The sequence below is a fragment of the Amblyomma mixtum genome, chromosome 7 (genome assembly GCF_055824585.1).
Source record: "Amblyomma mixtum isolate Tamu chromosome 7, ASM5582458v1, whole genome shotgun sequence".
Classification (NCBI taxonomy): Eukaryota; Metazoa; Arthropoda; class Arachnida; order Ixodida; family Ixodidae; genus Amblyomma; species Amblyomma mixtum.
Genome location: NC_143018.1, coordinates 101926943 through 101942756, shown reverse-complemented (window position 1 = coordinate 101942756; position 15814 = coordinate 101926943). Strand labels below are relative to the sequence as shown.

The 15814-nt window shown below is 45.7% G+C and overlaps 1 protein-coding gene across 1 annotated transcript in view; it reads right to left on the bottom strand.

The window, feature by feature from the left end:
• Window positions 1-3435: 3435 nt before the first annotated feature.
• Window positions 3436-15814, bottom strand: part of LOC149337029 (ATP-binding cassette sub-family C member 3-like) — a 93409-nt gene continuing 81030 nt past the window's right edge. Inside the window, exons 22-26 of the mRNA XM_089554801.1 lie at window positions 15454-15627; window positions 11440-11598; window positions 8663-8829; window positions 5956-6150; window positions 3436-3640 (exon numbers count right to left, since the gene is read on the bottom strand). Coding sequence (XP_089410927.1) covers window positions 3490-3640; window positions 5956-6150; window positions 8663-8829; window positions 11440-11598; window positions 15454-15627 — 846 coding nt within the window. The 3' untranslated portion in view covers window positions 3436-3489. The remainder of the gene's footprint in view (window positions 3641-5955; window positions 6151-8662; window positions 8830-11439; window positions 11599-15453; window positions 15628-15814) is intronic.

Below are 15814 nucleotides of genomic sequence, written 5' to 3'. Positions count from 1 at the left end.
CCTCAACTATCTGGTCAACGTAGTTGAATGTTGACACGTAGGTCTGCACTATCTCCAGCATGTACCTTTTAATCAGCGCAATTGGCAGCAGCGCATGCGCAGTAGTGTCCTTTACCCGTCTCCGCGAAATGTGCTTCTGCTAGCCCAGTGTAGCTTTAGCTAAAATATGTCCGGAAACTGGCAGCAAAACAGCCTATAGTTGTAATACGAGAAGACGTCCGGGCGCCAAAGAATGTATTGAACGCCACTAGCATGTGTACATAATTATTAACTCAAACACACATAGATACACATAGCCGTCTTCAATTCCGCCTGAAAGACATCTATTTTATGGTGCACAAGTGTTCAGAAAATGGGGTTACATGAGCGGGACTCGTTGCACACGATGCACACAAAACAAAAAGGCATGACTGGAGATGTGGTGCAGACACATAGGTGCCGATGAGCAGGTTTGTCTGCGGCGCACCAACCACATATCCATTGAAAAGCGCATTTACCTAAAAAACGCCTTCTCTCTCCCATGTTACAGTACAACGCAGTAAAAGGCAACAGGGACGTGGGCAGAGGTACAAACACTGGCACCCATCACTGGTCACAGCGATTCACTGGTCATTCTTGTGAATTTTCATGTTACTTTATCTTGCACGTATTCTGTCGTGCATGTAGTTAACCAGGAGTCTTCAGGCTTATGTTCACCTTGAATAGAGCCTTCAGTGGTGCACTCGAACAATCAAGAATAGGTGATGCATACGGAGAGGCCATAAAACATTGCTCGATGTTTATGTAGGCCCATATTACTGCAGCCACCGAGGCTTAACACCCGGCCGCGGTGGCCGAATTTCGTTGAGGGCGTTATTCTAGAGGCCCGTGTACTGTGCAATGTCAGTGCACGTTAAAAAACCTCAGGTGGTCGAAATTTCCGGAGCCCTTCACTACGGCCTCCCTCATAGCCTGAGTTGCTTTGGGACGTTAAACCTCAGTAAACCAAAGCAAACTTTGCATTGCAGGTGCCGTATGCGGCTTGGAACGCCATGAAGTCTTGCTGAATTTGAAGATGCGGAACTGCACGAAACTGTGGCCACGGTCATTGATAGGAACCATAGCGTCTTGACTTGTTCTTGAGTTTGTGGTAGCCGGTCACTAAACTTCAGTCATCTGGAATAAACAGCACCCGAAACCCGGGTACTCAGACCGCAGCTGGGGCTTCTGTTCTTCTTTAATAGTGTCTTTTGGTGGTGCGTACGACAATCAGCGTATGCATCGCACTAACCGGTAAGTAGGCAGGAAACCAGCACAGAGCAGAGGTTTTTTCTCCCACTTCGGAGCAACGACAGTCTGCGCTGCGAGCTTTTGATTTTATGGAGGACTGTGGAAGGTGACACAATTGCGGCCTATGTGGAACCTATAGGGACAAACAGCAGCAATTGGGCATACCAGTTCCCCAGCGCCGCCACAGCCCATGTGGAACCAATGGGGACCCATGTGGTCCCACATGGGTCCTGGCGGCGCTGGGAAACTATCCAGCTACTGCTCTGTGCCCCTGTAGGTTCCACATAGGTCTGACTGTGTCTTCTTTCACTATTCTCCACAAGACCAAAAGTTCGCAGCGCAGACTGTCAGTGCAGCAAAGAGGGAGAATAAAACCTTTGGTTGCCCAAACCCATGCAAAACCCCTTTAGGGCCCACAGTAGGCCTTTGTGGGGCTGGTTAAGAGGCGTGCTCAGTACGGCCTAAAGAGGGCCCCTTAGTGTGCTACCTGGCTTGAAGGTTTGATATGCTGTGTAAGAAGAAGAAGAGGACGTCTCCACGGTGCCGCACTTCGTCGTCACCGCTGGTGGTTCCGGAGCGAGGCTCGTGCTGGAGCTGCTTCTTTCGGCTGGCTCTGCCGTCTTGCTACGACTTGACCGCTGCGTGCGTTGGTCGCCATAACCCACTAATAAATCCACTGTTCAGCTGTTTATAGCATTAAAAAGCGCATTTACCAGGAAGGTAAAGGAAGGTAATATGATTGAAGGCACTAGTTTTGGGCATGCACTTCTTTAAGAGCCTTAAAGTAGTCACGAGGCGACTTTAGAATCTGCTAATCTTGTAGAGTTTTTTTTCTAATTTATAATTTGGCAAAAACATTGGCTCAATCAATAATTGAAATTCCTGTGTTAAGATCTCCCACGTCCCACGTGAGCGCAGGAGAAAACACCAGAGAGGCAAACCTTGTTCATGTCAGCCATTGTAACATCATGCAGAGAAGCACAGGATAATTCTAGACACCAGTGCGAGCTGTCAACTAGCGTTGCAAACGCTCTTAGTAAATGCCCTAAAAAGCATTTTCTTTAGCGCCATCAGCAGCTACCTTTTATACACAATAAAGCCACGAAGTTTTCCCTCCTCTCCATATACCTGCTGCCTAGGAGCCGATGACACAGTGATGCTACCCGCAGAAGTCTTCTAAAAAGAACTGTCTTGTGCTTCTTTCCTTTTTATTCATTTAGTGTGCCACGTGCTTATTTCTATTCGTACGTGGCGCACACCAGACGCGCCACTTATGGGGAAAGTTACAAGCTTGTAAACAAATTGCCCATTGTGTTCTTGGATCCCAGCACAGGCTACACATGCCGAGTGCGCGAACGGTAAGGATACGCCGGTTATGCGAGTTTTCATTTCCCATTTTACGGCGAAAAGGCGAAAAATCATACGTGCTGCAGGCGCCTTAGGGCATGCCGTGAATGTGCACCGATGCGTCCGGTGTTTTGATCGCGTATTACGCTTATTCCAACACAATACCGCTTAATCCTTCTTTCCAATGACGCACCTACTCATTAGCATAGACCGTATGCAATATATCGACTAGTATCACCATTATTCGCCAAAATGCAACGCACTCTTGTGTTCTACGGGGTTGTGTTCTCACCTAGCAATCTGGAAGTACTGGATTAAATTCCCCGCGCTTTCGGAAAAAGTTTTATTTTTCTTACATATCACGTTGACGTCATCTGACATCATTCGTGACAACTTTTGCGGTCAACGACGAGAATGCCCGGATTGGTTGCCGATGAGCAATAACGTTTTCCTATTAATAATGCCGCTTATGTGTGTGTTACTCTGTTGTTCTTAACGCGCGGAGAAGACGGTCGGCGAAGATCCCGTGATAAGTCCCCTCACAAGTTGTGTGCTGGCTTTTCCGGGCCGTAAGGTATAGAGGTTTCATTTGTACAAGCCGAGACTAAGTGAACACTGACGCCAGCTATGAGATACGGTAGCATGCACGTTTGTCCTGATCTAGGAGGACGGTTATGAAGGCGCCCGCAGGAGCAGCGAAACTTTTGGTTATTTATTTCCTTCTGTCTCCGTAGTGGATAAATATCATTCATCAGTTTGTGTAAAGACGACGCGAGTGATCAATGAAGTATTTTGTTGCATGTCAAAAAAAGTCTCAAATGTATGAATATGCCTGCGCAACGCCACTGACAGCAAAAAGTATATATGGCATGATCATAGATAAGTTTTGGTCTTTGGCTGCCCATCGGGCACATTCGGAATTCCAGCGTCAAGAGCCATGGCATGGAAACTCGATCGGGGGTCCGATAGTAATCGGGCTGGTGAATCAAGCTCTCGAACCCGGCCGTCTTCGAGCACAAGTATCCTGCGTAGAGAAGCCAGAGGTCATCATTTGTTACGTTCCGGCATTTGTGCATGCATCAAAGTTTGTGATTTTTGTTGGAAAAATATAATACGCGGCTGCCGCTAATACCAGTACCAAATCAGTGTTAGCATCAAAAATGGCATCATAGCACTAGACGTATAAGTAATTTGCTCTTCCTAAGATAACCATGGCGTCTTTAGCGATAGCAGCGAAATATCCGCTCTTTCGCTTTTTTTCTTATGAAACTCAAGGCTGTTGCAAACAACGACAGGAAGAGCGCTCCTGCAGAGGCTCGGATACCGCGAGCAGATGCGAGAAATGTCGAGGACGGCAACGATCCCCGACGAGCTTCGCAAGACCCTCAAGGTAGCGCCAATACCAAAAAACATGGATCCCAACCTCCATCGAGGCAGAAGAGAAGCGAGGGCCGAATTCATCGAGAAAACATACGCTCCTCAAGCCACGACCGTGAATACAGACGCGTCTTGGAGAGGAGGAGATACCAAAATCGCTTTAGCGGCGGTGGTCGATTCGTCTTTACGCGAAATGACCAGCGCGTCTCTCCGAGGCTGCACAGCTGCAGAGTCCGAGGAAGTAGCCGTTGCTCTAGCGGTGGCGGAGGGCTATAGAACCGGGCGGTCACTAACAATACTTACGGACTCTCAAACAGCCTGCCGAAATTACATGAATGGCAGGATAGGTCGTCACGCGCTCCGTATACTTCTCGCAGCGAGTGACAGAATTAAAAACCGGGAAGAACAAAACGACAAGATCCTACACAAAATTGTGTGGGTACCGGGGCACACGGGGGTTGCAGGGAACCGAGAGGCCGACAGGATAGCTCGAGGATACATTACTTTCCGAGCTTCCGACGAGACCGCGGAACTCGCGCCAGCACCCAGGGAATACTCGGCCATACTACAAAACTATAGAGGCAGAAGAATGCGATATCCCCCACCGCACAAATCTCTCAGCAGAGAGGAAGCTGTCACTTGGAGACAATTACAAACAGGCTCTTTCCCAAACCTACATATACTAAACAAAATGCACCCTACGATATACACGAACAAATGTCCCTGGTGCGACGAAAAACCTACACTATACCACATCACATGGGCCTGCCAAAACATAGACGTGGTCCCCAAAATACAAAACCCGAGTGCGGAGCAGTGGGAGACTCTGCTGTCCAGCGACCGCTGCGATGACCAACAAGGTCTGGTACAGCGAGCTCAACGGGCGGCAGTGGCCAGCGGAGCCCTGGACTGAGGGCAACCGACCACTGATTAGAGGCGGACGACTTCGACAGAGAAGGCTCCTGGGGGTAGAACCAAGACGTCTCTGAAGAAGCCCCCAAACCGCAGAAGAACCATTACTGTAAATAAAGTTTTCCCTTCCTTTCCCTTCCTTATGATTATTGCCTTGTGCTATTCCCTTAGCAAGCCTTGTGCTTGAAACTCCCTCGAGAAAAGTGCTATATGTGTTTCCCATACATTTTACAAAATTCACATAAATGATCAGTATTAAAAAATAACCTAAGTAAATACAAAAGTAAATTTTTAAAAGCTACATGTTGTAAATCACTGGCCACGCTGAATGAGTTTTCATGTTGCCTTTGTTGGCGATGATGCGAATTGAGTTCGAAGTGCGATTCTTGCAGCCCCAAAATTGATGCAAGTAAGCCTGTTTAAGCATCAACTGAGATGTCTTGTTTAGTACTATTAACCAACTTTCCCAGAAGTAATGGACGCTTTTTCCTTTTCTCGTTGTTTTGGCAGGAACAGCAGAGAGCGATGAGCTGTCTAGTGGAGTGCGATTATGAACGATTATTAAATACTTATACTGCGCATTGTTAAACCTTACTCAGAAATTGAAGACAACAGAATTTTTCAACGCATTCATGAGCGCAATTTTTTCACATTTTCTAAGATTCCACTATGACAATACATTCGCAGGCCACTTTTCGGGAGGTTTGGAGTTTTTAGATAAATTTTTTTCTAGAGTCAAGTTTCCCATTGAGTTTCTTAACTTCTCCTTAGCTACTGGATGCGAGTGAAGGGTAAACTTTAAAAGAAAGAACCGATGAAAAGATTCGACAGTTACCATTGTTAATTCCATAAAAGTAGCTTACAAAAGTTCACAGTTGCCTCACAATTAAAACTGATGCCCAAGAATTATAGGCTTGCATTGCTGCCGACGTCAATATAAAAAAGACATAGTTTGACTGCACTGGATCTTAAACTCTTTCTCAGCAACTGGCAAAACCAGGTGACAAAGACTCATGCCTCCGGTCCTTAAATCGGAGGTCCATATCTCACCTGTCGTAGTCGAGGACTGTGTTGATGCGGTGGGCGATGGTGAACAGCGTGCACTGAGCGAAGGCATCCCTGAGTGCTGCCTGGATGAGGCGATCTGTGTCCCCGTCCATCTGCGAAGTGGCCTCGTCCAGTAGCAGGATCCGCGTGTCGCGAAGCAGGGCCCGGGCAAGGCACACCAGCTGCCGCTGACCCACGCTTCATGAACAAAAGGAAAGCATGCGTTGGCGTGACGGCCGCGATGTCGAAGGAAAAACATATGAAAAGGTTGCAAGCGAGGCATGCGTCCGATCTGAAGCAATAGGGCATCTAGTAAGAGAGATCCCAGCACGCTTTCACCTTCGGACCCCACTCTCTGGCACGCACGCAGCTCCGTGGTGCCAGACACGAGGATACCTCCGTACATCCATCATAACTGATGAAATCCGGTGCTCTACCAGCACATTTGCCTCCCTTAGTCGCTGTTGAACACGTGTCTGCCGTCGAGGAAGCGCGCTCGCTTTTCTTCACAGGAGTCCCAATTTCGATCGCCACTGCCCACTAATTGACAATGTTATGTTATCTCGCAATAATTTATTTCCTTGTATGTACCTTTGAACTTTTGGTCCACCTTGTGATCTCTGCCGTCAACGCCAAAAATGATTCGCTGAGAGAACTGCGGCTATTTTTAAGAACAAGTTGCGCATACTTAAACGACGAACACACGAAAGACGATGAAGCCTGAAAGAGCGCAAACTCCCTGCCCTCCTTGTGGTAGACTCCCCCCGGTGTTGCTCTTGCTCTCCCGTGTGCTTTTCTTTTGCCTTTACTATGTACAGGTGAATGCCAACCTTTACCTGCCGATTCTTGGCCGATCCCCCAGTGTGGGTATGTGTTATTCTTTCAAAGGCTACAACAACTATGAACTGTTTTAATACGGATCAATGCTCCTTGTACGCGCAGTGTGCACATGTGCCTAAAAAAAGAAAGTGGTGGATGCGAGAGAGAGATAGAGGGCTACTCAAGCCCGGGCACAAATCATCTTAATGCGCGCAGAAAGTTTTTTCGTTTTCAGCATTACACAGGATAACTTATGTGTCACTAATACATTCCTCGCCCTTGAAATTTGTGTAGTACAGTTCTAGAAGCTCATGGCCTGCTTTTTCTTCACTACTGCCTAGAATCTTAATCTTCTTGAGCCGTAGCTCAGAACCTTCGCATGTAATGCGATGGGCCGGCAAATTTGCTCCTTCCCTGTTCCGAACTGACCGCGCATATTCGCCTGCGCGTTCTATCCCGTAGTGGCCTGTCTGGCCAACACGCAGGCGGCCACACTTGAGCGGGATTTCGTATACTACGCCCATGGCACATATCATGAAAGTTGGGACATGTTTTATTCTCCATACACTTCGTCGGGATCCTTCACTGCAGATCCTAGGGCATAACCCGGCGAGCTTCGTCGTGCTGAGAAAAATCACTCGGACGCTATGCTGGCTTGCCATTCTTTTCATGTTGTGGGCGACTTTGCGCCTTTAGGGCACAACCGTGGCCTTCTTTCTTAGCGTGCGCTCATTGCTGTTATCGCGTTCTTCATTTTTCACCTGCTACAGAGTATCCGGTGAGGGTTGTAACGTCACAGTCCGTTTCGACCAATGGCGAATTACCGTTCCACAGACACTGGCCTTCTCTTCGAACGGGAAATACAGCACAATTGTGCGAAAACATTGCGGTATATATAACAGCGATTGACAAACTCCCATCTGCCTTACGAGAGCACATCTCTGCGGTTCTTTTTGTGCACAGCATTCTAGGTAACTTAAATGAATAACATAAATATGTATTGTCCCTTGTTTCAATGTCCCTCAACTAACGGGATGTTATCCAATCAGCAGGAAATTTTTATACACATATTTTTTCAAAGACGTAGACATTAAAAAATGTAAAAATGTATTTGTAAAAATACTCGCATGAATCTTTTTTCATCACATATTTTTTTTTTCTTGACTGGACTTGTGCTCAGTCAAGGCTCATATAAGGACACTTGTTTTCCAGATGAACTGTTTGTCTGACCGCGAAATGAGCCAGAAGACTATTCGCAGAAAGTATTTGTCGCCTAGTTTTTCTTTAAAACGCAATATGAGGGACAACAAACAAGCGACATAATTGGCCCATAAACTTCCCTGTTACCTCCGGGATATGGTATCTGAGGAGCGCATTACGTATCTTGTTTATGGTGTAGGTATCATGCAAAGGTATTTTAGCTTTATCTTGAATAATGATAGAATAATCACGACTATTTTCAGCAAACGAAAAAATAGCGTGTATACTTTGTACTGTATTTGTTTTTCAATATGCATGCATTGACAAAGGCGCATGCAGGCCGAAATGTACATGTTGAGGTACTTTAAGGCGTTCTTAATTATTCTTATTCTCACAAACCTAAGAGCTAGCATGCGTATACAGTACTATGACCAAAAGCTGGTCATACTAACGTTGTTTATGCAGTTGAAGAAGTAGACACCACTTGATAGCACGTTTGGACAGGTACACAGGGTTTGGATAGAGCTTCTGTTTACCTATTCCTATTTCTTTGTTCTCCCATTTTATTTTCTTCTCAGCTGTGCCCACAATAACCTAGATACTTCGAACATCTTAACCGTGCGCGCTGCTCTCCGCTATAAAAGCGGTCGCACTGCGCTCCCGCCTGAACAAATAAGGGCGAAATACTTGCCTTAGGTTGCAGCCGCCATCGCTTGTTTCCAGGAGCAGCTTCTTGGGATCATCCCTTACAATGCCGGCAAGGTGTGCTTTCTCAAGGGCCCACCATATTTTTTCGTCTGAGTATGAGTTGCCAGGGTCCAAGTTTACTCGCAACGTTCCCCTCACGAGGCTTGGATCCTGAAAATATGCTGCATTAAAACCTCACCGGAACGCTTTCCAGGAACGAGTATTTGGGAGTCATGTGTACCACCAGCTGAGTGATGGACGCACAATAAGAGAGAAAAAAAGCTGTTTATTGCGAGCCAGAATGAGTTGGTCTAAAGGGTGCCCAAAATATTGCAGTGGTGGCAAGCATGCAATCTTCCGCTTCTAATGAAGCACGCGAGCGAGTATCTCCGCAATACAACACAGAAGAAGTCGTGCTTTTCCAAAACGAAAATGTGCGACGTTCATAAGTTTAACAAAATAATACTGGCGGAGCTATAGACGCCTTATCCACCACCGCCTCGGTAATGACTTAGAAGAATGTTAATTTGGGCTAGATGGTACATTATTTGAGACAGAAATGGTAATAGCGCTACAGCAAGATGCACACAATAACCGGTTTTTGCGCATGCCTCAAATTTTAAGGCGGAAGCCTTTAATGTCTCATCGTTGTAAGCAGCAGTTGTCCACAGAAAATGTCACGCTTTTCAATTGGTGGAAACGGTCGTGACGTCACAGTGCGCGAATTTCAAACGGGGCCAATTGTACTTTGGCTAGTAACCATGCAACCAATTGAAGGGATCGTATAGTGATGCTCCAAGTGGGTCTGAGCTTAGTTAATTGCTTAATTACCCAATTAGCCTAATTAGCTTTACTAGTCAGGCCATATAAGTAAATAAAACCGATTAAGAAATCGGTCGAGCTCAGGAATCGAACCCCGGTCTTCGGCGTGAGAGACGAGCACGCTATCCACTCTGCCATGCCAGCTCGATGGTTTGGAATGAACAAAGGCGCGTCTAGTGAATACGGTGTCTTCACTCGCTCTCATCCTCCTCCATTCCCTTCCGGCGAGGTTTAGGAGTCCACCGACAAATGAGAGACAGATACGTTTCATTTCCTCAAAAACCAATTTACCGACGAGCGAGGCGTAGAACCGAATGGGCGATGGCGTTCTATGGACTCCTTGGCAGTGTTGCAAGACGCTGTCGCGTTCCACTCTTAGGGGCGAAGCTTAACATCTTAACCACACATCAGTGACCACACTTTAGGTCAAAAAAGTGCCCCCCTGAATTTTGTGAGGCAGTTACTGCGTAGTTTCCTTTCCTCAAACACAATTTTCATTTTCTTCATTACGGCTCCTCTTTATCTATCTTCTTTCACTCCCACTTCCTCCCTTCCTCTACGGTGCGGTTCAGGTGTCCACCGAGATGACAGAGAATTACTGCGCCATTTCCTTTCCTCAAAAAGCGTTGCGTTCAAAGGGCAAGGCATCGCGTCGAACGGGTGCTGGTGTTCCGTGGACTCCCTGGCAGCGCTACAACGCGCTGTCGCGTTCCACTCCTAAAGGCGAAGCTTAAGCGTCATTAACTAGCAGTTAATTAGTATTTAGGCATTAATAAGTAATTAACCATCAATTAGTGATTTGTCATCACTTTGTAATTAGTACTCAATTATATGTGACGCCACCAGCGCCACAGAAACAGCGAAGGTGGTGCGGAAAACGCTTCCGCCTCTACCCACTTTAGACAGTCAAAGTGCTCCCTGAATTTTTCTATATATTTGCTGGCTTTGCAGTAAATAAACTCAGATGAAGTTAGCGCATATCCTGTGTCAGTCTTTTTTGTGTAGGTCTTGCTGCAGCACTATTACCACTTCTGTCTCCGCTAATGATTGTTTCTCAGATTATCTTCTTTCCAACGGAACCCAGCGCGCGGACGCTTCGTTCACTAGTCGTCCGTTATGCATTACCATCCGCCTTCGCATTACTTTATTGTGTCTGGGGCACTGCGCAGCACTTTTTATAGCCTCCGCGGCGCGGCGCAGTCCAACCGCTGGCGGTAGTCACTGGAAAAAGCACCGTGATGCTCCTCCCCGCCTCTAGATATGGAAGCGTCATGACTGCCACTGCCTGATGCCCCCAGCGCCGCAACTGGGGCACAGTCCAGCTGCGGCGGCATGCTCCATGTTTGGCGGTTACTAAGATAAGCTGAGCTGTGGTGGCGCCACGCGTCCCCAGTGGCGGAATTGAAAAGAGGGTTAGGCGAGGAACATGATGTGTACATGCGAAACTAAAAACAAAGCTGTAAAACGATACATATATGTGAAGTCGCTCTCATAAGCCCTGCGTCAATCAATCGTAACATAGAAATGAGATAACCGCTTGTCGTTAAGGGTAACGGAATTGATTCCAAGAGAAGGCAAGCGTAGCAGGGGGCGGCTGAAAGCTAGGTGGGCGGAAGAGATTAAGAAGTTTCCGGGAATATGGTGGCCGCAACTGGCGAAGGAATTGGAGAGACATGGGAGAGGCCTTTACCCTGCAGTGGGCGTAGTCAGGCTGATGATGATGATGATGATAATGATGCATATACCTTACAGGACCGCTGAACCTCGCTTTACAGAATTCTAACCATGCTGTAAGGTGTGCAACATTCTATTTTAGAAATGTCACTGTTTCTTTCGCTATGGCTTCTGTCATCATCCGTTCTGATTTTCTGGGAATCTTCTGCTGAAAAGAATCACTCAGAGCACGAAGGTAAAAATGTGCACATCACGGCTGTCATCGCCCTCGACACTTGCTCTCACCTGGGGGATGACGGTGATGCTTCTGCGCAGCTTCGGCAGCGGTACCTCAGAAATTTCAACGCCGTCGATGACGATTCGCCCCTGAGAGGCATCGAGCATGCGCAAAAGGGCCAGCACCATTGAAGACTTGCCTGCGCCCGTGCGACCGACGACGCCAATCTGCGCACGAAAGTTGCGCGAGGCTCTGCCTTAAATGTAAAGCTTAAATTTTTGTGACTTAGAGCACTATTTTAGCGGAAGTAAAAAGATTATAGCCTCCTTTTCATGGGCGCAATGTGCCCTGCCGCAGTGTGTCCGCAAGACGAACATGTTTTTCATACGGTGAACCCTACACACCCATTGAAAAGGTTTTATGGCGCGAACCCTTGGCGGTCACTCGTTGGCAATTTTTTAATTAATCATTTATAATCTTCAAGTGATTGATGATAGGCGCTCGTAACCACGCTTGTGTACTCGTTCAATGTCCTTATTACGAATGAAGAACATTGCCTGTCTATGTCCTTATTACGAATGAAGAACATTGCCTGTCTATATATCTGCACGCCTTAATTCCTTATTGAGTATAAACTGTAGAGATTCATGGGAACCCAAAACTCGCAACCGGAATGATTACATACATCACAACGAAGAAAACCAAATTCTTCGTGCCTGCCATTGCCTACAACTGTTGAACAGTGTTCCGAAAAAGCGCAACCTGCACTCTGCACCAAGGCTACTCAGTCGGCTGTCACGTGGCACGTTTCATGGTTTTCAGATAGTGCGAGAGTAATAAGTATTTAAAGGGAACTTTGAAGCAAATTGATGTTATTCTGTGTCGAGTACCTCTTCCTGATGGCCGAATATTTAAATTTCAGCTGAAACGAAGCTTTAAAATGTAAGGAAGACTAAAACAAAGGCGGGTATATCTGCCACAGATCGTTTTCACGACCAGACTGAGGTCCAGTCAACGGGAATATTTTTGCTGGTATACATCACCATTCCTAGATACTCACGTTTTCTCGGCGCGAGCAGAGCGTGTTGGTCTAGAGTACGAAGAATTAAATAAAGGAATGCCCAGTGCACCGATAACATTAGAACAACATCACTTCCTTTTTTTTTGTAGCCGAGAGTTCATACAATATTCGGAATTTTTCTTTATTTCCAACATTTTTGAAACGTTCCAGATAACAGTGGTATAACCTTTTCATAACAATAATTGACCATTTAAGCGAAATGTATGCAAACTTTGCTAGATTGGTAACGTAGTTAAGCCAGATTACATTGCGAATTCTGATCAGCCACAACTTTAACCAACATTTCACGAGTAGTTAGGGGCAGCTACATGGCTATACGCACTACAATGCAGTAATACAAACATATGCGATGCGAAAGCTTACCTTCGAACGCATAGCATGTCTCCACGCTTATATAGCCTGCCGTTAAGAGTGCCGTTAGTAATAGTGCAGGATGGATGACGTGCCAGGGTCTTTATTTAAAATTGCAGGCATCTGCACGTGACATATGGTAAGCACAATCATCCATATTTAATTGCAGAGGTTCTGATAGTTGAAAAACATACTTACTAACAAACATCTAAAAACGGCGCGCAGAAAAACACGCAAAACACAGGGAGAACAGACAGGACAAGAGCTCACTAGCAACTGAAGTTTGGTCGAAAAACACTTCTCACTCGGTAAGCATGCGCCAGGAAATTCAGCACGGGTCAACAAGATAAAAACCCAAATAAAAACGTGACGTTGCTTTAAAATAGACAAACGGACTAAACTAAGATAAAAAATTAGAAAATATGTAAGACAAGAATTAAGACAAGAACCTAAACGCATGGGATGACCGAAGCACATAATCAGCACATGCGAAAGGCGAAACCTGAATGAAAGCGCTACCACTCCTGCTAACAGATACCGAGGAACTTGCGCTCTTTTTCCAGCAAAAACACCGAAGTGGAACTGACACGCAAGTCGTCACCTGCGGTGATTATGTTCGAGGCCTCCAATATCTCTCTATCCACTCTTTTTCTACCGCGCCCGATGATGCTTGTCGCACCCAAGTTGAGCAGACAGCTGCCCTCGCAATCCTTACTTTTTTTGCAGTGCAGGGGAAGGTTCGAACCATGACCCGTCCTTACCGAAACTGCGTGTTCGCGCAACCTTTCATTCACATATTTCCCCGTCTGGCCCACATAAATCCGGCCACAGCTAAGGAGAATGCGATACACGACACCTGTCGCACAAGGTTCTCCCTATGTTTTGCGTGTTTTTCCATGCGCCGTTTTTAGATGAATCGCTACCAACTAGCCCAACTTTCTGCTTTGCTGAACTACACGAACAGTACGGAAAATTAGGGAAAACTTCTCTCGCATATTGCTTGAAAGTATTCGTTCTGAGATTTTTTCGTTATCATTCGAGTGTTAGAAGAGTAAAATTCTTAATGTATTGTTTACATGACGTGAACTTTAAAGTAACATTCTGAAGGCCGCATTGTCATATTATTAAGTTCGAACGCTAATTTCTTCCGCGAAACATTTAACGTTATTTACGCAGAAAACCAAAATCGCGTTTCAATGTAACATGTAGAGTTTGCAACTTACATAACAATCTACAAAATTAATTTATTGTTCAATGGTTCCTTGGTACAAGCAGTGTACTCCGTAGTACCAATGCGCCAAATGCTAATTCAAATCGGGCCTTAACCTGCGCGCGCGTTACATACCCTACTTTCTGAGTTGAGCGTGCGTAGGTCCTGCGTACGCAGGGGTAACGTTTCGAACATTGCGATGCACTCTGATTCAAGACGCTTGGCTTCACAGTGAATACATAGTTTTAATGCCTTTTCAGTGTTTTTACTGGCCATAAATGAGGCTTGGACATTAGATGCTTCCAAATTTGCATACAAAAAAAATGTATCAGCGATAAGATGGCTATACTTTTTAGACTGTTTTGCAACTCTCCAACTCCTAGGCCTAACGACAAGCGTCGATTTCATGACAAAAGTGGTCTCCTTTCTGAAAATCATATGACGCCAAAATGCGTGAAATTATCGTTGAGTTTTGTTTGGATACGCTGAACAACTACCGCCGGCTGTGAAATACAGGGCAAGCACTGTGAACTGATTGCGTTCAGCTTGCGTAAGTCTGCATGTGCTCTTGAAAACTTTCTAATCCCCCCCCCCCCCCAAATGTAAAATTGTATACAAACTGCCGGTAGCAAAAGTATTCGGACATCAACTCCAACTATTTTAGCAATAAATTCTTACTTTGTTGACGAAGAAAATCCACCACATCCACAAAACCTTAATGTGTTTGGTTTATGGGGATTCACGATCGAAAGCGACTGAGGCTATGAGGGACATCGTATTGGAGGGCTCCAGATAATTTCAACCACCTGGGGTTCGTAAAAGTGCACTGACTTCGCACAGTATAGGGCCTCTAGCATTTCGCCTCAATCGAATTGCAACCGCCAGGGCCGAGATCGAACCTAGGTCTTGAGCACTGAGCCCAGCGACGGAAACACTAAGCTACTGAGGCAGCTGTTCTTAATCTACTGAATTCTACTCCCAACAGTAGTGTAATTGTTATCAGTGTCCTTTTATTATCAGCTTTATTCTACTGAGACAAAAGTCTCTTCCTACATTTCCGCCTATGCGTTACTAGTGCGAAGGCCAGAGGGTGTTCTGTCACAGCGCGCGAGTGGAGTGGGAGATGGGACTGCCACCAGTTCTTTCAGTGCATTCAACATATCATTCAATGCTCTCTTAGAAACGTGATTTGAGATTTTTTGCATGAATTATTTGAGAGGCCGAGTGCACTCTGCGATGACTACCCTTTGTGGAAGTGTCCAGTGATACATAAATAAGAATAAAAAATTAAGGCTCCTGGAAACTATTCGGTATAGGACAAGACAAGCGCACTCTATTCTTGTAGCGCGGCTTACTTTCGTGGTTTGCAGTTTTCATGGTTTTTCCAGACTTTATACAGATTATTATAATGCTAAGTAAACGGCCGTAAAAGGTTCTCACTTTCTCCTGCGGCTTCACTGTGAATGTGATGTCGTTGAGCACGTTAGGCAAGATGCCAGGTCTGTACGAAGCCGAGTAGTTTTGGAACTCCACCTTGCCCTCGGTGGGCCAGTTGGCTAAGCACTTTTCGACGGCCGCCTTTTTTTCTTCTGTCCAAGTGTCAGCAACATCTTTCTGAAAAATGAGAGATTTGAACATAAATTTTGTCAACAGGTGCTTGGCGATTTTGGTATCAATGAAGACAGTATTTACTTTGTATAGCACAATCACTAGGAAAATCGGGCAATAATTTTTAAGTTTTTCATGTCTCAATTTTGCTTATCTACTTTTTTAACTTGGATTGTTTATTTTAAATTTGAAT